Source organism: Passer domesticus, chromosome 8, assembly GCF_036417665.1.
Source record: "Passer domesticus isolate bPasDom1 chromosome 8, bPasDom1.hap1, whole genome shotgun sequence".
NCBI classification, from domain to species: Eukaryota; Metazoa; Chordata; class Aves; order Passeriformes; family Passeridae; genus Passer; species Passer domesticus.
In genome coordinates this window covers 55714807-55739285 of record NC_087481.1, presented here as the reverse complement: position 1 = coordinate 55739285, position 24479 = coordinate 55714807, and the positions used below count along the sequence as shown (strand labels likewise).

Genomic DNA, 24479 nt, shown 5'->3' with positions numbered 1-24479 from the left:
GCTGGCTCTCATTTAACAACAATAAACTGTAATTCTCATGTTAAAAGGTAGGATCTTTCACCTTCACATTTCACAGGCTTTATTCACTACATTATAAAGTATATTTATTCTAAACCCCTCAATTTAAACAACATTCTTGGGGTAAAAAAAAAAAAAAAAAGTGGCACCCTTAAATTCTGCTGAAATGGGGGAGCAAAAATGGGGAAGAAAGATCTCTGTAATGCCACTGATAGCACAGATCAAATTCTTTTAAATTACACACAGAAAATCCTCCTCCCTGAAAGGTTTAATAGCAAAGCTGCAAAGAGTAGCTGTGTATTAAGGAGTCTTTATTAAATATCCAGAATATGTTATGTGGTTACATGTTATTTATTCCTTTCCTGGAGTGCATTATCATGAACACTTGCACAACAATATATAATTTATATCAATAGCAAAGTTGTCATTGATATCTTTGGAAGCAGCTTATACCCTAATTTACTAAAAGCACTCATCTGCAGAGAGTGTTTCTGTTACTTATTAGAATTAATTAAATCCTTCTGTGTTATGTTAAAGCACACATCTTGTAAGTCCTTGAAGGCCTGGCTGAACAGAAAAATAAAGTTTTACAGGCCCTATTTTAGAAGAGATAAATATTGTCAATCAGTCAACAACCTGGTCTGTTAAAACATGATCAAGAAAGGAATATCAGTTTCAAATTATTTCATTTTCAAATAGTAAAATGTTCTTCTTGATTTGGTAACATTTTAATCTGCTTTCTTGTACTGCACACACCAAAAAGGGAGAACAAAAAAAATTGCTGTGGTATGACAATTCAAATTTGTTCAGTGAACCAGGAATATTGCTGTCCAGTTCTCAGTGTTTAGGAGATGAGCCTGTACTGCAAATGAGGAAATCAGAGTGCTATTGCTGCTAAATATGTGAAAAACAAGGAAAATGCAGAATAATAGCAGTTCACATGTTTGCTTCATGATGTTTTAAGATTAATTTTACCCCCAAAATGTCCTTAATGTTATTTTAAGATTAATTTTACCAAAAAAATCCTTTGTGGGATTGAACTTCCAATCCCCTCCTGACATTTCTGCCTTATTGAGTAATTTGGGGCCCATTTGGGAGAGGCAGAGATATCAAAGGTAGGGAGTTTGCAACAACAAGCAGGGAGGGACGGAACAAAAAATGAGACAAACAGGGCGGATTAGAGGGACCCATGAAGGTCAGAGGAAAAGTGGAATCCAAATGCAGCAGAACGACCTAACTGAGCATGAAAACTGGACATTATCAGCATCCTGGTGATAACTGCTCTCTGGAGCTAAAATAAAAAGCGTTATTTCATATTTGTCTTACAGTACAGCTCAGCCAAGATTAGGAAGCTATTTTGCTACTTTTGAGTCCTCAGAGTTGGAGTTACTTTACATCAATAATGTTTTTTCTTCCACCACCTTCCAAGGCCACTTCTGGTGCCCTTGAAGGATTAGAACTGGCATGACTCTGGGATTTTTTCATGTATTCAGTGTTTTTGACTGCAGCAAAAAAGCCTCCCAAGACCTCGGGGTTCATCCACAGAGCACAATAAAAAGAGTTTTACCACTGTGACTCACTGGAGCTCTGCACAGAGCACAGAGGCAGAGCCCTGCCCGTTGCTGCAGCACCCAGGGGTGCAGCCTTTGTGCTGGGATTAGCTCCCACATGCCAGCCCTGCAATCACAGCCCCAGCTCCAGAGCCTCCCCCACAGCCACAAAGGTCAGGCTCAGCTGCTGTGCCCAATTATTCCCCAGCCTGGACAAGAGAAAACACTGGGACTCACGGGCTGGACTCAATGCTGAACTGCAAAATCTGCTCAGCTTCTCTTTCTGGTTCCATTGCTGCCATTTGGAAGATTTTGGGTGATTTTTTTTTTTAAATATACTTTCTCCAGGCTCACTGGAATTGTTAAACCACCCAGAGCGGGACAAGCAGACCACAAAGGCAGCTGGACACTGAGCCTGGACTTTTAAACCCAAGAGCTGTGAAATACTAATCCTGGAGCAAGGAAAAATGGATTTGCTCAGGTTTAGGGGGCCAAAATGATCAATCAGCACACAAAGGACTCCTTCCATCACTAATGCGCTTTTGCTGGGAATAATATATGTAAGAAAAATGGAGTTTTTAACCTTTTCTCCAGAGAACCACTGCTTTTCAGAACTACTCGACGGCAGCGACGGGGATGAAGAGGAAATTCTCGTCTGTGGAGAAGATTTAGAGCTTAATCCTTTTGATGGCTTGCCTTACTCCTCCCGTTATTATAGACTGATGAAAGAGAGAGAAGAGCTTCCAATATGGCAAGAAAAACGTACTTTCATGGAAAGTTTGCTTCATAATCAAATTGTGATTGTGTCAGGAGATGCTAAGACTGGCAAGAGCTCCCAGGTCAGTACAACAGATGTGGTTGGGGTTTTTTAATGTATTTTTAGAACATTTAATAAGGTATGAATTTCACAGTCACTGTAAGTACTGTAATCCAAGTATTAAGGCCAGAAAGGGAAAGTGAAATACAGAAGGTGAATAAAGATTAATGCAGTCATGTACAGATGTAAAATATATTAAATATTTTAATAACTTTCTTCAAACACTCAAAAAAATTCAAAGTTACTTTGTGTTTTGCTTCTGGCTAATGCTGTATCAGGAAAGAAATACAGGGATTTGTCATAAGATAAAGTGACAAAACATTCCCAGGGAATGAAGGATTGAAATCAGCAAGGCTGATTCTCAGGGAGAATTATTGTGCTTTCCTCCTCTTCAGCCAGGAGCAAATGTTTTCTCCAACAGCACAAAATTACTTTACAAAGCTCATGTTAAAAGAAACCACTGAAGCCACAATCTCAGCTGAGTCTAAGCACACAAGTATCAGTCAGGACTATGAAATTCTGCTTTACCAATATATAACAACCCAGCTCTGATGTCACAGTGAGCAGAAAAGAATTTTCAAGTAAGTGCTACTGTTGTTTATGACTGGGATCAGGAGAAAAAATTTCTTGCAGGTAGAGCTGCAGGATAATTACTGTTACAGGGCATCTCATATATCCTACAGACTTCAATGCTGGACACTTCTAGAGATCACATTTCAAACTAGAGACATCACACTTCACCCTGAAAATTCCGATGTTCCCATAAAAATGATTCACTCGCGAATAATTTTTGAAGTGCCAAGTTTTTACCCCTTGTTATTGCCTGCAATTTACACACAAAAAACTTGTGTAATAGTAAACAACTTGCCAAGAAATGTTAGCTTTTAAATTGTCCTTTAAAAAGGCAAATTTTATTGAACATTCAATAAGATGTAGCACCAATTGCTGGTTGGTTTTTAAACATTTCTAGAAATGCATATAACTATACAGAAATAAATTATATGTGGCTGATGCACCTAGGTTTAGATATTGATTAAATTAAGGATTTGAAACCTGATACATCCATTAAAATAATATTTATTATGCAATTTTAATTTCTTATAACATCATGGATATTCTCCAGTGTTGATGTTATGTAAATGTCCAAATTAAGGAGCTGCTGTGTGAGTTCCTGGAGCAGTTCAGTTTCAGTGATGTGTTTGTAGAGTAATTAATCCAAAATTACAGATATTGGCCATGGCATTTGTCAGTTTGAAATCCTGGGATATGTTTTCCATGGATATGATCCAGCAGGAGCAGGTTAGCTACTGAGCCAGCCCTGAACACAACTGTACTGACCTCACTGTCATGCCTCAGGTTTAGCTTTTCTATTTTCCACATTCTGTGCTGCTTTAGTGTGTGGGGCTGGGTTCACATCAGGGGATGGTGAGCTCTGCACAGAGCAGGGAGACAAAACAATTCCTGCTCCAGCTGGGCACCAAGGACAAATGATCCCAATCTCAGCCCAGGAGCACAAACCCCGTGGGCTGCAGAGAGAAAAACAAGCAGGGTGGGACTGCAGGGGCTGCAGTGGGATTGGACACTGAACTGCAATGTGCACATGGAGCAGAGCTGAGCCCAGGGAGAGACCTCGTGACATGTTGTCCATTTTGTGGCCATTCTGGGTTGTGCTGCCCAAGGTGGATCTATTGAGGACTCTTAACAAATCCCTACTTTATTCTTTAACTCTGTTTAGTCTCTGTTCTAGGTCAGATGTAGAGGGAGATAAGGTCACCCCTGAGTCTCCTTTTCTCCAGGCTGAGCACCCCCAGCTCCCTCAGCCGTTTCTCTTTACAAAACATGACAGGGAAAAAATTAAATTCATTAAGTATCGGTGATATTTTGCCCGATATCTGGGAAGAATGATGCATCTGACTCCATTGATTCAGAAGGCTAATTAGTTACATTATTACACTATTATTCTATATTATATCACACTATATTACACTACATTTAAACTGAAACTGCACAAGCACTCAACTGAACAAAATCTTGTGATTGTCTCCTGACCAACAGTCTGGACACGCGCTTGGCCCTGACAGGCCAAGGAAACAAAACACCACCACTCTGGGTAAACAATCTCCACATTACATTCTCCATTGGCACAACACAGGCGCAGCAAATGAGATAAGAATCGTTTTGATCACTCTTTCCCCCGCTTCTCTCCGGTTCAGAGGACGCGAATCCCACAATTAAGCGCTTTTGCCCACACGGCCTCGCTCAGCTCGTAGCTTTGACCTGCTCGCGGTCTCCGGAGGCGCGGAGCCTGCGGATGCCGTGCAGCCCTCAGGGATGCCGTGGTGTCCCCGCAGGTCCCGCAGTGGTGTGCGGAGCACTGCCTGGCCCCGCGGGCCCGCGGAGCCGTGGTGTGCACGCAGGTGCTGCGCCAGGCCGCCGTGGCGCTGGCCCTGCGCGCGGCCGACCAGATGGACCTCAGCGTGGGCCACGAGGTGGGCTACTGCGTGCCCTTCGAGAGCTGCTGCACGCCGGACACCATCCTCAGGTTGGTGCCTTTCGGGACGAGAGGTGGCTGGGGGAGTTGGCAGCTGGCAGCGCTCAGATCTTGCTTTGGAAAGTTGTAGACTATTTTTAAATCACGGTGCGCTGAGGGAGAAGGGACCCCACAGGGATCACCAGTTCAGTTCCTAGCCCTGCACAGCCACCCCAAAAATTCCACCCTGGGCATCCCTGGAGTGTTGTCCAAACTCCTGGAGCTCTGGCAGCCTCAGGGCCATGCCCATTCCCAGCACCCTCTGGGGAAGAACCTTTCCCTAAATCCATCCTAAACCCCCTGGCCCAGCTCCAGCCATTCCCTCAGTCCCGACACCACAGAGCACAGATCAGAGCCTGCCCCACTCCTCCCTTCACATGGAAGTTTCAGACTGCAATGAGCTCTCTCTTCTGCAGAGATTTTGTGATTAATCAATAAGCACTAAAAGGTTTGAAGGTGGCATTCTGGGGTAAATTATAGCAGAGATTTAAGTGGGCACGGTTACTGTCCATGCAAAACTCTATTAAGCACCTCAGTAACCTCTTTTTCTTTTCCTCTACTTTTTTTTTTTCTATTTTCCAGTACAGGAGTGTTCATTACCAGGAGAGAACAGAGGATAATTTTTCCCAAAGTAAACTTAAAATTCAAAAGCAATAAAAAAACATGGCTAGAAGAGGGTATATCCAGCAGCAAGAGGAAAATAGCATTCAGGGGGATTTTTGGGAGATAAAAAATGCTCTTAATGTAGCAAGTACAGGCAGGTGACAGCAGGAACACAGGGATTCAGCTTTTGAGCCTCCCAGAAAGTTATGAGAGTTATTTTCTTTGGTTCCTTAATATGGGAGGCACAAAGTATCATATCTAGACCACAAGCTTTTTTCTCAGTCACCAGTTTCCAGTGGAGAAGAGGATACTCACCACTTCTGAAAATCCATTTCCACTGCTCTTCCTCTCGCCTGTCCTTTCTCTGTCTGTGGAGAACTCCTTAAACCTCATCCTGCAGCAGAACTTCCTGCAGCTGCTCCTGGTGAGAGGGAGAATGAATCCCTTCCTCTCACACATCAAAACCTGCTTCAAGAATTGCAAGTCCTGATGAGCAGCACAACAAAAATAATATCCTTTTAAAAAACTGTCATCAGAAGGGATAGAAGTGAGGAAGGCCTTATGGTATAAATTAATTGCTCATCTTGGTTCTAGCTCTGACTCAAGTACACCTTCTTTTCCTCATCCAAAAGGATTTGTTCCTAGATCAGGAATTGTTTATGGCATGTGATGGAGGATGAACAGACGATTTCAGGGCAGGAGGATTTCTGCTTTTGCCTGGAGCGTCCTTTCCACCACTGTGTCTCTGAATGTCATTGAATCACATCAGGTTTGTAGCTGCTAAAGGAAGGATTTAAATATGTAACTGAGACTAAAAATACTCCCTGTTCTGTTCTTCTAAAGTTCTTCTAAACCTTCTGATATTTACATTTTTGTAATGGAGTTTCTCATGGACTTTTCATGTAAATAATGATTGTTTTGCATTCCTTTCTAGAGGAAGAGATGGACTGGTAGTTTGACCAGTGTGGTTAGAGAGGCAGCAAATTCATCCTCCAATCCATGGTCAATTTTAAATTTCTATAAATATCAAGATCCAGAAATGAATGTGCCTTCTTTTGCCTTAGACATCTCAGCATGTGAGTGTCGTTCATTTCGAGTCGTATTGCGACGCTGTTCTTATCAAATCTTTCGTGTTGGAACAGAAAGAACCAAGCTGCCCCCAAGACACTGAATTACTTTCTTACAGTAATAGTCCAAGAAACCTGGTAGAGTTTTGTGTGTCTGTGTTGCAGGTACTGCACAGATGAGATGCTCCAGAGGGAAATGATGTCCACGCCCCTCCTGAACTCCTACAGCGTCATCGTCTTGGACGACGTGCATGAAAGGACTGTGGCCACAGACGCCCTGCTTGGCCTTCTGAAGGAGGTCTTGGCAGCCAGAGCAGAGCTGAGGCTGGTGCTCCTGACTGCCCCCCACATGTGCAGGACCCTGCAGGGGTTCTGTGGCGATGTGCCCGTGCTGCGCGTGCGGGGCAGGCACCGCGCCCAGGCCGTGTTCTCCTGCAGCGCCCACGGGGAGCCCTTCCTGCCCGCCCTCAGGCTGCTCCTGGAGATCCACCACACCAGGGAGAAGGGGCACATTGTCGTCTTCCTGGCATCTGAGCAAGTGAGTTGTTGAACCGATGCCTTAAGTTTTAGCTTTCGTATTTTCCATATTCTCTACTGCATTGGGAAATAACTCCGAACATCATATAAAGTGTTTTAGCAAGTTCTCCTCACAGTTCAGTCACACAAAACAATGCTTTTCCAGGCCCAGAAAGTGCAAACAACATCAAATTGGGGAGAGCAGTCTGAGAGGATGAGACTTCATAGCCTGGAGCTGTAATTGGACAATTAATCCCAATATGGAAATGGACCAAAACCTATAAAAGTGTGAGAACTTGTGACATGCCATCCATCTTGGGTCCATCTACATTAAAAATAGAATCAATATAGTCTCCTATATTTTAGCAAAAATACTGCACAAAGAAATTTGGATTAAACTCCTGGCTGTCCATTCCAGTCAGATATTCTGAAAGCAACAACATTTCAACATTAATCCCAGTATAAAATGGACCAAAGTTTTAAAAATGTGAAAACTCAAGACTCAGGGTTCATCTTGGGTGTAGCCTTGGCCAGGCTTTTGTACTGCCCAAGGTGTATCCTGTGAAGGCCTTTTAATAAATCCCTGCTTTATTCCTTTAACTCTGTCTAGCCTCTGTCCTAGGTAGCCCCTCTAGGAATCAAACCTGTTGTCTTTCTGAATTTAATCAGTAAAAGCGTGTCTTTATTTGATCTGACATATAAATACCTTGCTGTCAATAACTAAGACAGCAGATGTGCCACCAGGTTTTATAACTTCAGGGTTTTCCTTCAAAGAAGTCATGGCATACACCACGCTATGTTTTGTACACGTAAAATATCTATATAACACATAAATACTGTGCAGAAAATATATATATTTTCCGTAGGCTTAAAGAAAGGCCACCATGCTTTTGTGGGATGCAAAAAGCTGTAAAAGTGCACACAGGGGCACAGGCCACAAGGGCAGGGATTTAATAACCCGTCCTGGCATTGGGCATCCCACAGTTTGTGTTATCCCTGTTGGGTGGGGATGGACACACGGACACAGGTCCAGCCTCCATCAATGCCCTACAGCACAGGGGTGTTTTTACCTTCGACCTCCCAAGGAGATTTTTCCATCTGGATTCTTCTTCCCAACCATTTGTGTGCACAGCAGCAGGAGGAAACTGTCACTCCAGAGGTGTGACAGAAAATCCAGGAATCTGCACAGGCTTGGCCATTCTAAATAGTGACACCTTTGGATCTCTGTAGACAGCAGTGGTTCCCTAAATTCACTGCACCAGCAGGTCCTTCATAGCTGTCAAAGCAATCTGACAATCAAATAAATATTTCAGTATTTGTGATTACTATTATTATTATTATTTTCCTGATAATGATCCCCAATCTTCCACTGTGTGTCATTAAATCTGCTTTAGAACAACAAACTCCCCAGGAAATAATGACTTTTCACAAGCTACTCAGGTAGTTTTGTTGCTTTTCCTTTTTTTAAAAGGAGGATGGATATGAAACACTTTTAATAATGTAAATAATCAGTTTTAAACCATATAGACACCCATTTTACAAATGATAAAGTAATGAGTTCTCTGTGTTAGACCCCATGTTTACAGTAGATAATGTCAGAAAAAAACACACTCTGTTTCCATTTCAAAAGGTTGGGAAAAAAGTTTTATGTCTGTTTAAAAGGGGTTTTTTTTTGACAGGTAAATTCCCCACAAAACTAGAATAAGAATTTCTTTCTTGCCCAGAAAGATCACTCATTTTTCTCTCTCACAATGAACAGAACACTCATTACAAACCAGAACATGCCATGAATTCTTGTTTAACTGTGATTTAAAGTTTCATATTGGTAATGGTTCACTGTTCCCAAGCACTCAACTGTCTTTTAAACTAAACAAAAATATGAATTAACCAAGAACATCAGGATTTACGAGCTGCTCTGCTGCCAGCCTTGCTATTAGATGTCACTCTTGTATCTTTATAACAATTTTTATGGAGCACTTTCAACCTATAACTGCTGGAAATGTGGTGTCACTCTCAAAGAGAAACTCAGTCTGGCTTTTCAATTTTGCAAAACCTTTGCTAATAAAAATGCTTTTAAAAAAATTCCCTTTCAGACTGAGGAAGGCCATGAATTATTTTTGTATGCCTTTCAAAAAATCGTGCAGAACATAAATGGTTTCTTATTAACCCCCCCAACAACAAAACATTAAAACAACAACAAAAGCTTTTACAATTCATATCCAACCTCTGGATCTGTGAACTATTTTAAAGGTGATGTTCCATCAATGCAAGTTAGGGACATTTTATTGACTTTATTAAATCGTTATAGAGTTTATTAATCATTGGGGGACAAAATTCAAATCCTTACAATAACTGCATCTTCTCAAATATAATAATTAAGGGAAAGTAGGGAGGTTTCTGCATATTTTGATCATTTTATGTGTTGCAATTGGGCTAAGAATATAACAATTTTGTAAGGAAAAAAAATGTATTTCTCTTGATTGCAGGAAATTGAAAAAGCTTATCAGATGATCAGGCAGGAACAACCCAATTTAAACCCTGACCTTGGAGAACTCATCCCCATCCCTTTGTACCCCACAAAACCAGACCTGACTCCCAAACTAATTCAAAACAAGCAGAAATGCTACCAAAAATACAGGAGGAAAGTGCTACTCACCACCAGCTCTGGAGAACCTCTGATCTGGACTAAAAACGTGGCTTTTGTCATCGATGTTGGTGTGGAGAGAAGAAAGGTCAGTGAAGGGAACCAGAAGCACTTTGTCCAAAATAAACTCTGCCAAAGAGCTTTTTCAGGGCAGGGAGAGGGAATTGTGCAGCTCAGATGAATGCAAATAGTCTCTAGAGGATCATGTGGTTTTCTCTTCTTTCACAGCACAGGTTGTATGATATTTTTAACATGCAAATTAGTAGCATTTAAACCATTTTCACGGACATCTCATTCCTCCAGTTACTTCCCAAATTCAATCAGAAATTGGATTTTTGAAGTTTCTAAAGCCACATGAACACTTCCAGTTGTAAGTGCCACTCATTTGGACACCAAACCCATGGCAGATTGTTTGCAAAACAAATCTCACCTGAGTTCTGGCCTATCATCATGAATCTCTCTTCAGTATTCTATACATAAAGCAGAATAAAATCACTTCTTAGGCACCTGTTGGCAGATCTCCTGGTTTAGGAGATTATTCTCATCCCTTTTTTAATGACTTAGTAATTGCCCACACAAGGAATCTCTATTTTTTCAAAGTGCTTGTGCTCCTCCTGGCCATGTGCTGCCATCCAAATGCTGTAATTTATCTAATTGCATTCGAAATAATTAGATAAATTAATTAAATAAATTAATTTATTTAATTAATACTTAACCTTTTCTGTTCGTTCTAAGTTTGGCCTCATTTCTTGTTTTCCACCCTGGGAAGGATTAGTGCAGCTGCAAAAAAAAATGGAAAAAGATCTCGTTTGTATTATTTCTATGAAATTGATTTCGTAGGGGATGAGCAACTGTGTAGGAACATGAACTGGAGAGCTGCACTACTACAGGTTTTGTAACTGTCCTGGTGAAAATAAAAATTCCAGTAACAGGCAAAAGAAAAGTAGTACATTTCCATTCTATAATACAAGGTGGAATAACCAAAATTGGAGTTAAGAGTTCCTAACATTTTAGAGCAGGGATCATTAATCCTGATTGGCCTTGCAAGTATTTCAGGGAAGAGCTTGTGAACTATCAGTACCTTTCATCTGTATTGCAAAAATCTGTCATTTTAAAAGGTTTTTAACTGGGAATTATGAACTAACTCAGTCGCAAGGCAAGTTTTAAAAAAGTAAAAAAGTTACAGTTTTGTGTGCAAGGAAGAAGAGCCCAAAAGCAGTTTTCAATTAGGCCATGCTTATTTCCTAATTTTATTCCTACAACTGCAGTTTTCTTGGATGGCAGAAATTAATTTCACTGCCTTGGTAACCTGAAGCCCAAAGTACAATTCAACAAATTGCAAATGTTGGGAATTTAAAATACAAATCAATGGGAACAAATCAGATCCAACAGTCCTGATGTCTGTCAAATCACCTCTATCAGTGATGCAATTTTTACCTTTAATTCAATAATTTTGTTTAGTCCTGTGATATTCCCCCCTCACAGTTCAAATTCCTATTCAGCCAAAGTCAGCTGAGCACAGAGGGAACAGGAAAAGTTCAGTGCAGAGCAAAATCCCACCTGAGCCTTGCAGCTGGGATAAATCAGCAATTCACCTGCAGGAAAAGAAACTTGTGCCCTGCACTGAAGGATATTTTATTTTTTAAAAATTTTTATATATTTTTTTCAATCTGCTTAAAGCAGATAGAGCTGACTCAGAAGGCAGGAATAGAGAGCTGCCTTATCCTGGCAGTTTTATGTCTTGCTGGACACCCCAGGATTGTGACCAGAGCAGGGAGTGAATCAGCTCCTCAGCTTAATCCAAATAAAGCATAATGAAGATATAAAGAAACTATAAAACATGGCATCATATATCTTTAATGCAGCCCTCATCTCCTGTAATTTCAGTATTAAGACAAAAATCTGGAGTTAGGGAGCAAAATGCTGCCAGAAAAGGTTGGGATTCTGTCACTGCAAGAAATAAATAATATTTTCTGATGTTTTTCCTGATGGTACCATTTTCTGCTTCAGTAAGGTACATTTCTTCAGGGGGAAAAAAAAGACATTTATCTCAGAGCACACATAGAGTGACTGCAAAACATCTGTCAGTTTGTCAGGGTGCTGAGTGCTCTCCTTCCCGAGCTGCTGAAACAAAAAGAAATGAAAACTGTTACTACCTTTCCTGTAAAATGACCTAGAGAGAAATTCAGTACAGACCATTCATATTTTTGCAGCCCTTGTGTACTTGTCTGATGCTTGGTGTCTCTTTCATTTGAAGGTGTACAATCCTAGAATCAGAGCAGACTCTGTTCTAACCCAGCCTATCAGCCAAAGTCAAGCAGAGATGCATAAACAAATTCTGGGCATGTCTCCATCAGGTAGAAATATTAGCTCAAAATTTAAATCCATTAGCTCAAATTAATTAATACAATCAACGTGGCAACGTGAGGAGGAAGCATTTTTAAAAAGGTAATTTTCCTGAATTTTCTTCCAGGGAAAATCTTTTGCTTGTATCCTGAAGAATTTACATACAAGGAAATGAAGCCAGAAATTCCAGCTAAAGTTCAGGAATCCAAACTCACCAGCTTGGTGCTGTTCCTGAAGAGGATGGACATAGCAGGCTTTGCACACTGTGACTTCATCAGCAGCCCAGGTAAGGGCATGCACCAATTTCTCCTCTTTTTATCATTATTTTAGCTCTTTCCAGGCTATTTTTACCCTGTCACTCACAGGATTGTTTTTTATTTAAGGACTTGTAATAATATCACCCTGCTTTTCCCACTTACCTGCTACAGCCATTCTCAGCTCAATAACGCTTAGAAAAAAGACCATAAAGTATCTGGATGGAATTGGAATGCTAAAAAGAAAAATCAATATTCCAAGTATCTCCTCATCTAGGTTACATATTGTTTTCCTGTAACCCACAAAGAAAATTTGTGCCCTGTTGTACAAGGTATTGTACAGATATCCAATGAAATATATTCCTTTAATCAAAAGTTTACAAGCCAAATAAACCACTGTTGTTACCTGGGGGATTTCATGTGGAGGAAATGAGCTTCCTCCTTATCCTCCAGCATCTCCCAGCTCAAATTTACAATGGGCCATTCCTTAAGGACAATATTCCTTATAAAATAAACCCAAATACACTTTCAATACTAGGCAGGGAAAACACTGAATTTTGAGGTAAGAGAATGAAGGAAGTTGCCTTTTTTTTTCCCGACTTCATAATTTAGGGTTTTTTCTATAGAAGGATATTTTCCTCTGTTGTGGCTTATCACAAAACCCAAGTGCCACTGCAGGTTCTGCAACCCATTAAAGTGAGGGAAATAGCCCTGATTTCAGTAGTTTGGGGATTGCTGGCTTCATTCTTGAAAATTTTCCAGTGCAAACAGGAAAATTTCTTATATTATCATGCCCTTCCTTGTGCACATACACAAAATTGGAATGATCTCTTCTATGTGTTGTTCACTGTAATTAATCAGTAATAAAGTGTGAATTTGCTCTCTTGGATGTTGCAAAAGACAGTTAAATGGAATTTTAAAGAAAATTTTTTTCTACTTTTCCCTGGTATGTCTGTTTAGCAGAAACATGCCTAAAAGAAATAGGAAAAAACATGACGAGGCTGATGGTAATTAATTCAAAAGCAATGAGAATTGGAGTATTTTGGCCTTGTGTCACCTCCTGTGCTGAACCCACAAAATCTGCATGGAAAATGCTTCTGGAATAGTTTGCTCCCATTCAAATTTAAAATATATTTTGCTACTAAAAAAAATATGCTAAAACATATTAATGTTCTTCCTAGATATGAAGAAAGTTGGTCTTGAACTGTAAAAGGAATTAGCAAAATTATATGAGGGAAAGCATTTGGCATTTTTGGATTTAAAGGGGACAGCATTCAGAGAGAGTGAAATGCTAGAGGCACATAAGGGTTTCACAGATGCAGGAATTCTAAGTTTTGGCTGTATTTTTGGATAATTCAGCTGAAGAAAGCATTGTCCTGATGTGTGAAAAATTGTGAAGGTATTTGATGAGTGAAAGAATTGGCTTTACTTGGATGGGCATCACATAAGACAAAGCTTTTGCTGACTAGATCAAGAGTGTCAAGTGCAGGTACTGAACAGTTTTAGAAATTACTAAATTATTGTCCACTAAGTACAGTGGACAAACTGCCTGAACAAAGAAAAAAAATCCCAAAAACATCCTGAACAAAGGCAAAATCCCACAAACACTGCAGGGGTGCTCTGAAAGGAGAGGAGAAAGTCTGCACAACTTCCTTGGCTGCTTCCTGCCTTGCACAGTTAAACATTTGAGACACAGCTTTGATGGTGCAGCACAGCTCTTCCTCTAACCAGGACACGTCACACATTGGCTTTCTTTCCACTTTAGAGCAGGCAGTGAACTTTTTTCCTACCAGCACTTGGATTGATCCCTACAGAATCCTCCAAAGGTGAGAGCAAAGCTCCCCCAGTCAGAACACAGAGTTTGAAGTGCCTGCTGTGAAATTCTCTGAAAGAAACTGGAGCACCCAAGGGAGAAATTTTTCAGTTCTTGTGTTGGACCAGCTCATAGAACTCAAAACACATCAGGCTTTCAGGCACACAAACCCAAGGACCTAAGAGATCACCCAGTTCCATCCCTGCCATGGGTTTGACTGTTCCATGGCTCTTCACTTCTCTGGAGCTGAGTTCCCTTGGAGTAAAAGAAGTAAAAGCATTGCAGCATTCCCTGTGTGCCACAGGCTTCCTCTGCTCTGTTTCTGTCCAAGAAACATTCCCACCTTATCTTTGCAGCTTTGCAAACACAGGGAGGCTTTAGGGGTTCAAGAGGTGGTGGAGTCACCATCCCTGAATATGTTTAAAACAAGTCTGGATGTGGCACTGGGTGCCAGGGTTTAGTTGAGGTGTTGGGGCTGGGTTGGACTTGATGATCTTGAAGGTCTCTTCCAACCCAGTGATTCTGTGAATTCTAGGTGAATTTCTCCTTAAAAAAATTCAAATTTTCACTGAGATGACAGAGTAAGACATGGGCATGAACTGGTGAACAAACAAATCAGAAGGACACTGGAATTCACAGCAAGAAGTACTTCTCAATATGTTTCCTGCACATGGAGAACATGCAGCAGATAAGAGATAAAAAATACCTCAGTAAAACATTTTATTTCTGCTCAGCAACAATGTGCACAAGGGATTTTTTTTTGTCTGCTGCTCTTTGAGGAGAAATAAAAGCCTGGATTAGGTCTGACTCATTACTGCATTATGAAAGCAACAAACATGTCAGGCTTACAGCTGCTGCATTTAATTCATGCCGTAATCGAGAGCAGCAAATGCAGCAGATCTCATTCTCCTTTCTGGAATTCATGAGCCAGAGGAAAATGAACCTGGCACTGCAGCTCCAAGGTGCATTAGAGGGATTCCTGTGCCCCTAGAACAGGGGTGTTTTACATCCTGATCAGTTAATCAGATAGATCTTTGCTGGGGTTTATAATGGGACAAAAGAATTCCAGTCCCACAGATTGCAGCAACGTTGAGTACTTTTGTAAATCACTGGAAAATCCTTATTTAAGCTAAGTGAATCATTAGAAAGATGAAACCATGTAAAATTTCTCTGTGGGATCAAGGGGAAAGCATTTGCAGATTCTGCATTAATTCAGAATTTCCCTAAACAATTTTCAGATTAAAGGATGTATCGATGGTCATGACCATGACATTTGAGACCTATGCTTTCACAAGCCCCTGGAGAATATATTTCCAGAAAATCCAGAATAGCAAGAGTTGTATAAATTTATACAATTCCAAACTGTTTCAGAAAAATAAATTGTTGGCATATTTTCACTGGAGACTGCCAAAGACAGAAACTCAATGCACCATGTAAGCTCTGCTCAACAGAGACCACTTCAGGGCAGATTTATTATCTTAAATTTACTTGTTAATTCTTTCATGTTTTAGGTTCTGGATTTCATCAATTAAATGATGTGTGCAGACAATATTCAGTATATTCTGTCAGGACAGGGCAGGTCAGGCTCTGTCCTGGTTGTCCCTGCTGGCAGAAAAGCAGGGACCATCACCAGCCAGACTGGAGGAGTGATGAAGCAGCGTGAGAGGGAATAGAAATACTGCAAAGTATGAGTTTGGGGAAGCAATTTCTTCTGATCAACTATCATTTCAAAATAATAGTTATAACTGGTGGCTTCAGAGCAAAACAGACACATAAAAAATCCTGACTCAGAAGGTACAGGGGGGAAAAGAGAATCAGGACAGAGAAACTTGTGCTTGCAGAAGAAAAATCTTTGCATAATTTGAGGAAAACTTGGCATAGACTCCTCCATCTTTTCAGGATGTCCAAGGAGCAGGGTTAGAAAGCAGGAACAGCAAATACCATTCCCCAGAACTCTCTCCCTGCAGTAATTAATTTGGCAGTTCTTTCTGCTGTTCAGCCCAACAGAACCTGCAAAACCTGTGGTGTGCCAGGCAGAGCATCAGCTCCTTAAAGACAACATTCCTTCACCTGACATCCATGGCAGCTCTAACTTTTTAAGTTATTCCTCTGGAAGGAAAAGATCTATCAGAAAAAGGTATTTTACAGCCTCAGCATTTGCAGAGTAGAAGACCAGAACACAGGAGGTGTGGATCTCCAGAGAAGCACAAGAGAGCAATTAAATGGACTACTAAAAATCACAAAATTTAAGTTTCATTCCTATCTCTAATATCCACTTATTACAGAACTTTGACCAAATCCCTAAATCACTTGCTTCTTAATGCAACAAGAATAACTCTTTGGAATTTATTTGCTCACACGCTGAGCATTTCAGCCATCTGGGATGTGGTGCTGAAGACCACAGGTGTAGCTGCATTTAGAGACAGAATTTACTCTGTTCACATCAAAGTTACAGAAACGTGAAGCCAGGAATATAATTTTAAGTAGCTTGAAACTCTCAGACAAAGTATACCACTGCTCACAATAACATTAAGTTGTATACTTGCTTTACTAAGCCTAAGAAGGATCAAAAGCAGGATCTGTATTTACATAGAACTGGTCAGATTTCCTGAAATGAGTCCAGAGCAACCCAGTCTTGAGCAGCCAAAGAACACAGAGCAGGGGAAGAAAATATCAGATTAGAAAATACCTTTTAAAATTCCAGGGATGTGACAGCTTCTTGTTGAAAGCACAGGACACATGTTGAGAGGTTTTTTGAGCTTTGCTGCTGTCAAAGCAGCAGTGGAAGCACAAATCCTCGTGGTTCACACCTCAAGGCAGCAGTGGCTGCTGCTGGCAAGAAGCCCTAAAAAACCCTGGTGTTTTATTTTTGCTTTTTTACTGTTCCTTCACCTGCTCTAATCCACCTTTACTGTCTTGTCCTTTCTAGAGCAATAAAACTCCAGGAATCTTTTTTTTTTTTTTTTCCAGAACACTCATAGCAAGACAAGGGAAGTAATTTGTGCTTATAAATCTCAAGGCAACTAACTCTAGGGCATAAAAATGCAAATTACTGATGCCATCAGGGGGTTGAAATTGGCTGCCATATAACCATGTATTTTGTGAGCTCTAGCAACAAACTACTTTGTTGAATTCCGGAAAATAGTTTTCCATGATCTCCTAGTAATTACTGCACATGTGAGTGACCCTTTTACTATCCCTGTACTTTCAATCTTTCAATCACTGATTTTTATTTCCTGTCACTGACTCATATTCATCATCAGCTGCTACTTCTCATTTCTTTAAAACTCCTCATTATTTTCTTCTCAGATGTTTCAATTTTGCAAGGGCTCATCGTTTATCCCACTAAACCCCACATTTTTGTAATAAATGTCCTCTCTGGATAGAATTGTGCAGGCAGAGGGAAGAACTCTGAGACTGAAATGAAGCAGGTCCAGTTTCAAAAGGAATGTACAGGTTCCTGAGAGAATTTGTCTGAAAACTGGGTGTTCTAAACTTAACCAAGGTCACATTAGCAGATTGAAAAGCTCATGTAAGGGGAATTAATAAACCATTTTCCCCCATCAGACATAACAGAATGAGGTTAAAAGCAACAGGTGCTTATTTGCTTCCCATTTTACTTTTTCCTTGACTATAAGTGGTTAATTCCAGAGAGATGGCAATAAACAATCCACTATCAAGGAAATCAAAACCTGATCTCAAGATTTTCTTGCAGAATGCGTGGGGAAAGTGTGGCTAAATGTGACCTAGCAGCTAATTACAGCCTTTTAGTCTTGGTGATGCCATACACATTCCCACTCTTAATGAATGCAAGAAATTATTTCTAGTCATCTACTAATGAAGATCCAAGTGCAAATCCACCCCCTGCCTGTGTGGGCAGCTGTGCTTGTGGTCTGGATATTTTATTTAGGGATTTTTTCCCCATTAATGTACAGACTGACAGCAGCTGACAAATGGCCAGTGCAGCTTCCCAGGGCTGGGGATGAGGCCAAGTCCTGCTGCAGTGGAATTTCTGCCACCAGCTTCAAATTTAACTTGTTATCCATAAAACGGAGAAAATATCAACCAGATCCTTAGGCTGGAGTAAGGAGAAAGTTGCTGCACTGGCTGGAGAGCAGTTGTGAATGTAATGAAAGATATTGACCATTCCATATAAGCTGGAACAGAAATCTACCTTGGAAAAGAGCTGGGAGGAAAGAACCTTAAAGAACCTTCACACTTCAGGAGTTCCCAAATTTCCACCCATGTTTTTCATGCCCTGGAAACAATTTTTTGGAGTGTAGGCCTGACAACTTCAACATGAGGTTCCCTCTCTCGACCAAATAAAGCTCTTCTGTGCTTTGACCTCCTTTTATCACCATCAGATTCCTACAGACTTGCTCAATTCCTAATTTTAAGTGTTGATTTGCTTAATCCTGTTCTCCCAGGACATTTTCTTATATTCCCTCATTATTTTTGCTGCTTCACTGTTCTCACTTCTACCTTACAACCTTGGAGGTTGTAAGGAAGTTATAACCCACACTAAGGGAAAAGTGAACATTGAGTTTTGTGGGGTGAGAAAGTACAGCCAGTTGCTAGGGAGGCATTTTCTTTTACTACATTCCCATTTTTCTTCTGGTACTATGAGAATCTATGTAAAAAAAGTAGAATAATTTAAAAGGCAACCAAGAAAACTCCAAATACCTGCAAGAATAACAGTTATAACTTCTGCAAATATCCAAATATCTCCTCTGGTTAACAAAGATCTTGCCTAGACCTGCATCTCAGCAGCCCTTATATGTGACCACCCCTCTTAAAAAAGAATGAACATAAAAAAAACCACAAAAAAGAACCTGCCAATAATGAGAACCAAACTGAAAACTGCCAATAATGGAAGCAGTTTTGACAGTCTAAGGTTATTAAGGATATTGTGTCTGGGCTTTTGATGAAAAGTGTTCTGACATTAAAAGTACCAACAAAGTGATTTGTAACTCTGTAATTGTTATATTCTGTCTGTCACATTCTTTCTCCAGAATTTTCTCAGCCTTCCATTCATCCATTACTTTTTGTTCTTAATCACTGTCAGATAAAAGAAGTGTCATTTTCCCACAGCTGAAATATTATAATGAGAGTTCAGACATTCATTCCTGTGTACCACTCTCAAGAACTGGAATTCTCTTCCCTTTTCCTTAGCTCCTGAAAGCCTGATGCAGGCTTTGGAAGACCTGGATTATCTGGCAGCGCTGGACAATGATGGAAACCTCTCTGAATTTGGGATTATTATGTCAGAATTCCCCCTGGATCCTCAGCTGTCCAAGTCACTGCTGGCTTCGTGTGAATTTGAGTGTGTGGATGAGATGCTCACCATTGCAGCCATGGTCACAGGTACTCCTGGATCAGCTCTCACTGCAGGCCTCGTGCCACCTGCCCAAGCCAGACTCCTTCCAAATCTATCCACAAAAGCAAATTTTTGTTATTCTCATCCTGCTTATTTCAAGTAAATGAATACATTTGGCTGTTTAAATCTTAACTGTAAGGATACAAGGAAAGCTAAGCAAAGAATTCCCACAGAGAATTCCATTTCCAGGCTTCAGCTGCTCGTTACCTTCCTCTCTTTTGTCAGAAACACCCCTTCAAAATGAAACTTTCTTGTTTTAATCTACATTTGTGACAGATCAGTGCAGCAAAATAAAGGAAGTTCTAATTATAAAACATTGAACTGTTTACCTACAAAGAATTACTTTGTGGTCTTGTCTCTCTACTTCAAATATTTTATAAAATGGACATAACCTTGGAGTCTTGGGCAGCAAACACATGAACCACAGGATATCAAGCTGCATGAGTTGTTCTCCTTGTAGGACAACTTTTCATGCCCAAACTGGGTTGATTTTTAACTTGTGATAGTTTTTCTAAACTACATATAACAAATGTAAATGATTGAGCATAGGCACAATTCAATTTTAGAAAAGCTCAACCATCTCAAAAGATACAAAAGTAAAATGCACTGGAAAGCACAAATTTCAACATAGAGGGGAAAATTAAGGCATTAAATCAAAAGATGTCTTTTTATAATAAAGAAACCATTTGTTGGATTCTGGCTAAATTAGGTTGTGACATTAGGAAGCTTTTTTGGCATCAGTCTGGGAGAAAGCTGCTCTTTTGTGTTTGCAACACACATTAATTATACAATATCATTGTCACTGCTAGAAATGAAGGGATGGGACTATTTTCAGGCTAAGAACGATTTATTGCTCAGACAAACACCAGTCTCAGAGGCTGTGAGATTTCAGAGGAGCCAGCACTCGACCATAGCTCAGAGCAGTCACAAGTTCTTTGTCACAAGGCAATACAGAACTTTCTAACCCAATGGACAGTTGCCACAGGGTTTATTTTGCTTTTCTGACCTGTCACCTTTACTCACTCCTGCTGCACTGAGGATGCTTTTGTCCAGTGGCTTCTGTCTCACAGGCACACATCTGCTTCTGTTATAACTTCTAAACTCTCAGTAATGCCACACAACCCCACCCCTACACTGGAAACCCTTCACCATCTCATCAGTGCAGTTTCTCACTTACTGAAGGCATATTCTTACTTACAGCTGTAGGAACACAAGTTTGTGATTTTTCAGCTTAATATCTGTGTATTGTATTTTTACATCATTCCAAGCTTCTTCCAAGGCTGCAGACCAAACCCTTCAGTGTCTGTGGGAGTTTCTGTTTTTCTGATTCTCACAGAACAAGACTGGAAGGACACCCACAAAATAAACCCTTAGTGAATGCAGCAGGTTCAGTTCTTCAGCACCGATCCAATACTGTGGGTTAAACACAACTGAGGAAGGAAAAACCCAAAAATACCAGTGGGGTTTTGTGCATGCACCTTGTGTTTTCACCACTGGCCTGGTTTTTCCTCAGCTCCCAGCTGCTTCCTGCACGCCCCTCCTGGCACAGAGGAGATCGCTCGGAGCCGCTGGCGCCGCTTCTCCCACCCTGCAGGAGATCACTTCACCCTCATCAACGTCTTCAACGCCTTCAAGGCAGCCACTGCCAGCCCCACACACCCAGGCAAGTGTGCCCGAGCCAAAACAAGCACACTGGGACCAGTGTGGAAAAAAAACCAAACCCAAAACTTGGGTGATCCTTTCTAAAATTGCTGATATGTGGGGAGAAACCTATGGGAGTAGCTAATGCTGATGAATATTAATTTATTACTTAATTTAAAATATCATAGGACAGCATCTCTTACCCAACAAGGATCCATAACCACTATTCCAACTGTCCTTTGAAGTGACACTGTGCAAAACCAGAATGATGGTCCCTCCTGTAGAAGCACAAAATCCAAGTTCAGGATGAACAAAAGCTGTTGAGGAGGGCCTCAATTTCCCCAACAGCCCAACACAGAGCTAAAAACCTTGTGAACTGAATGGGACAGCTGTGAACTGAAAGGAAAATTTAAGGGATAAGTGAAAATAGTAAAGTCCACATTTGCAGGAACACAGATAAAAGCCAGGAGACTGCAGAGCAGCAGAAACTCTTCGCTGCATTCTCCCCTGCTCAAGCATCCTGCTCCAGTTCATTTAGCCCGAGTCCAGTGCTCAGACAGCAGAGGGAAAAATTTGCACACACTGAGTAAAAACTTGAGGCAGGGAAGCAGGATTGTCTCCTGTTCAGCCATGTGGAATGCTGAAGGGAGCTCCAGGAGAACCAGTCCTTTACCAGAGTGCAGCATCAGCACCAGCACTACAGGAGTGATTTCAACTCTATATCCTGGCCTAAATCCTCAAGGCCTGAAAAATAGAATTGCTACTCATTCTCTGGGAAGCTTTACTCATAACTGAGCAAAGAAGGGATTAGATTCAGGAAGAAATAGCTGCCATTCTAAAAAACTGAGGATATCAAACATTGCCCACTTATTTTGTGAGCTGAGCCTAAGCTGTCTGTAGGGCTCATTACCAGAATTTTGCACATCATCTGCAGCAGTGCAAGAGCATTTACTCCACAGAGCAGCACCTCTGCACAGTGAGATTCTGCTGTAAGCCAAAACATTGTTTTTTCCCCACAGACCTCAGCAGTGAGCAATGGTGCCGTGATTATTTCCTGAGCTGCTCTGCTCTGAGCATGGCAGAGATGATCAGAGCCGAGCTGGTGGAGATCATGAAGCGCATTGAACTTCCCCTCTCAGAACCACACTTCGGATCAGAAGCAAATCTACTAAGCATTAAGAAAGCTCTTTTATCTGGTTACTTCATGCATGTAAGGAAATACACTGTGGTTTCATCTTCCTGCACTGTTAAATTATGTAGAATGCTTTCAGAAAACTTAAGTTCATTAGTGAAGTCTCTTGATTAACATAAAAGCCTTTTTTTTCCCAGTGTATCAAACACTTCTTCCCATTTGAGGCTTTTCTCTGGGGTTCATCTCTCACTGCATGGAGTTCACACTCTCCACAGCAAGAAAAAAACTGCCAATATGCCTTTCACTCAAAGAACTCTTACACCTCAAAAAACCTCTTGAAATTGCAATATTCTCTCAGGAATTATCCCCTTTTTGAAGGTGAAAATTGCCTGGAAATAGAGAAATGACTTGGATATATTTAGGTGTGCATAACAGACAGCTTGCCTCATCTCAGGAAGGCACTCTAAGTGTAATTGTAAATGTAAACTAGATTGATTTATTCCCACTTGAGTCTCACTTCACATCCCTGTGCACTGTCTCCACACAAAAATTACCTCTCCCAACTGCACATTTCATGGCCTGACACATTGTATTTAAAAGTCTGTGAAAAGTATATGTGCTGAAGAATACTTGTTTTATGTTTTCACACAGACCTGAAAAGCCAAACTCAGATACTTCTGTACTTATTTGTTGCAGCTTCCTTTCAAATACACAGATCAACATTTTCTTCAAGTCTCATTTCATGGTATTCACTCCCAAGCTTTCCCACAGCAAACTTGGGAAGAGGTTCCAGTTGAAAGTATCTGAAGGGAAGTTCAATTTCTGGTTTAAATCTAAAAGGCACTGATCAATTAAATAACTCTCCACATTATTTGTTTTTTAGATTGCTCGTGACGTGGATGGCTCAGGGAACTATTTAATGTTAACACACAAACAAGTGGCCCAGCTCCACCCCTTCTCATCCTATTGCAACACCAGGAGGATTCCAGAGTGGGTTTTGTTCCACGAGTTCAGCATCTCAGAGGGCAATTCCATCAGAGTTGTCTCGGAGATCTCCCCCCATCTGTAAGTGAACTGGGATGCAACTGCTCCTTCACTCCTAAAGCCACAAAACCATCACTTTGAGAGGATAAAAAAAATTAAAAGGGATTATCTGTGATCTCATGCCCTCACTATTCTCAGTAGTTGCCACTGTAACTGTAATTAATTGAAAAATCCCACATTATGAGCTGCAGAAGTTTCTTACAAGGTAAAATATATAGAAAAAAATGCAAACAGAGTTAACAGAGCAGTGTACTCGCACATGAATCCAGCTGGAAAGGTCTTTGTTCCCTGAAAACCTATTTTCCAGCAAATCCTTTTCTCAACATATTTTCTGTACCCAGCCAGCTGAATCACAGACTGTTTATGGATTCAGAGAGAGACCAGAGTCCTCCTCCTGCAAAAATGTCTTTACACAAAGAATATACATTTCACTCTCCCATCTTTTCTATTTCCCATGTTTATAGGAGAGCTTTTATCATAATGTTATGGAACCACTCTGCTCCAAAGCAGGGAAATTCCTATTTAATGCAATCTGCAGCACTGGGAACTGCATTGCAGCTCAAGTGCAGGCTGAGGATTTTCAGTGCCAGGCTACTGAAAGCACAAACTCCTATTAGATCTTGCAGAAATCTTGGATTCTTGCAGAGTTTTGGGATGAAAAATCAACTTTGTAGCTTCTTTTAGATATGCCTGGAAATAATTGTTCAAATATTTGAAAATTCAATAAAAATTAATAATGTTTTATGTGATTTCCTCCCCAGATTTGCAGAGCTGGTACCTCAGTATTATTTCAGCAATCTTCCTCCAAGTGAAAGCAAGGATATTCTGCAGGAAGTGATCAATCACTTGGCACCTGTTTCAGCCACAAAGGAGGAACAGAAAACTGCCAGTGACAGCAAAGAAAATGAGGAATTTCCCCAAACTCCCCCTGAGCAGAGATGTGTTATTCAGTGAATGTAGACTGAACCATCACATATTGGACAATAAATAAAAGCAATACATCCAAAACACATCCCTGCCTTAACCTATGTAATTATTTCAAACTTTTGACATAAATACATTTAAAAGCAGAAATAAGGAAAAAGCACTTTTCTCAACAAAAGGAGTTGCATGCATTGTTTTGGAAC

The 24479-nt window shown here is 40.6% G+C and overlaps 1 protein-coding gene across 1 annotated transcript; it reads left to right on the top strand.

Moving 5' to 3' along the window:
- The first annotated feature begins 1595 nt into the window (after nt 1-1595).
- On the top strand, nt 1596-24364 carry DHX32 (DEAH-box helicase 32 (putative)). The gene is made up of 11 exons (XM_064431563.1): nt 1596-2407; nt 4737-4927; nt 6751-7123; nt 9588-9833; nt 12003-12102; nt 12219-12377; nt 19331-19522; nt 21049-21198; nt 22196-22386; nt 23192-23373; nt 24114-24364. Exons 1-11 carry the CDS (start codon nt 2138-2140, stop codon nt 24304-24306), a joined length of 2247 nt encoding a protein of 748 aa, XP_064287633.1. The 5' UTR covers nt 1596-2137; the 3' UTR covers nt 24307-24364.
- The last annotated feature ends 115 nt before the right edge of the window (nt 24365-24479 follow it).

Bases quoted from the DNA above. Each gene is read 5' to 3' on its own strand.
- DHX32 (XM_064431563.1), top strand. From the start codon at position 2,138: ATGGAGTTTTTAACCTTTTCTCCAGAGAACCACTGCTTTTCAGAACTA. The intron at 2,408-4,736 runs GTCAGTACAACA...GTGTCCCCGCAG, and splicing joins AGACTGGCAAGAGCTCCCAG to GTCCCGCAGTGGTGTGCGGA. The intron at 23,374-24,113 runs GTAAGTGAACTG...TTTCCTCCCCAG, and splicing joins TCGGAGATCTCCCCCCATCT to ATTTGCAGAGCTGGTACCTC.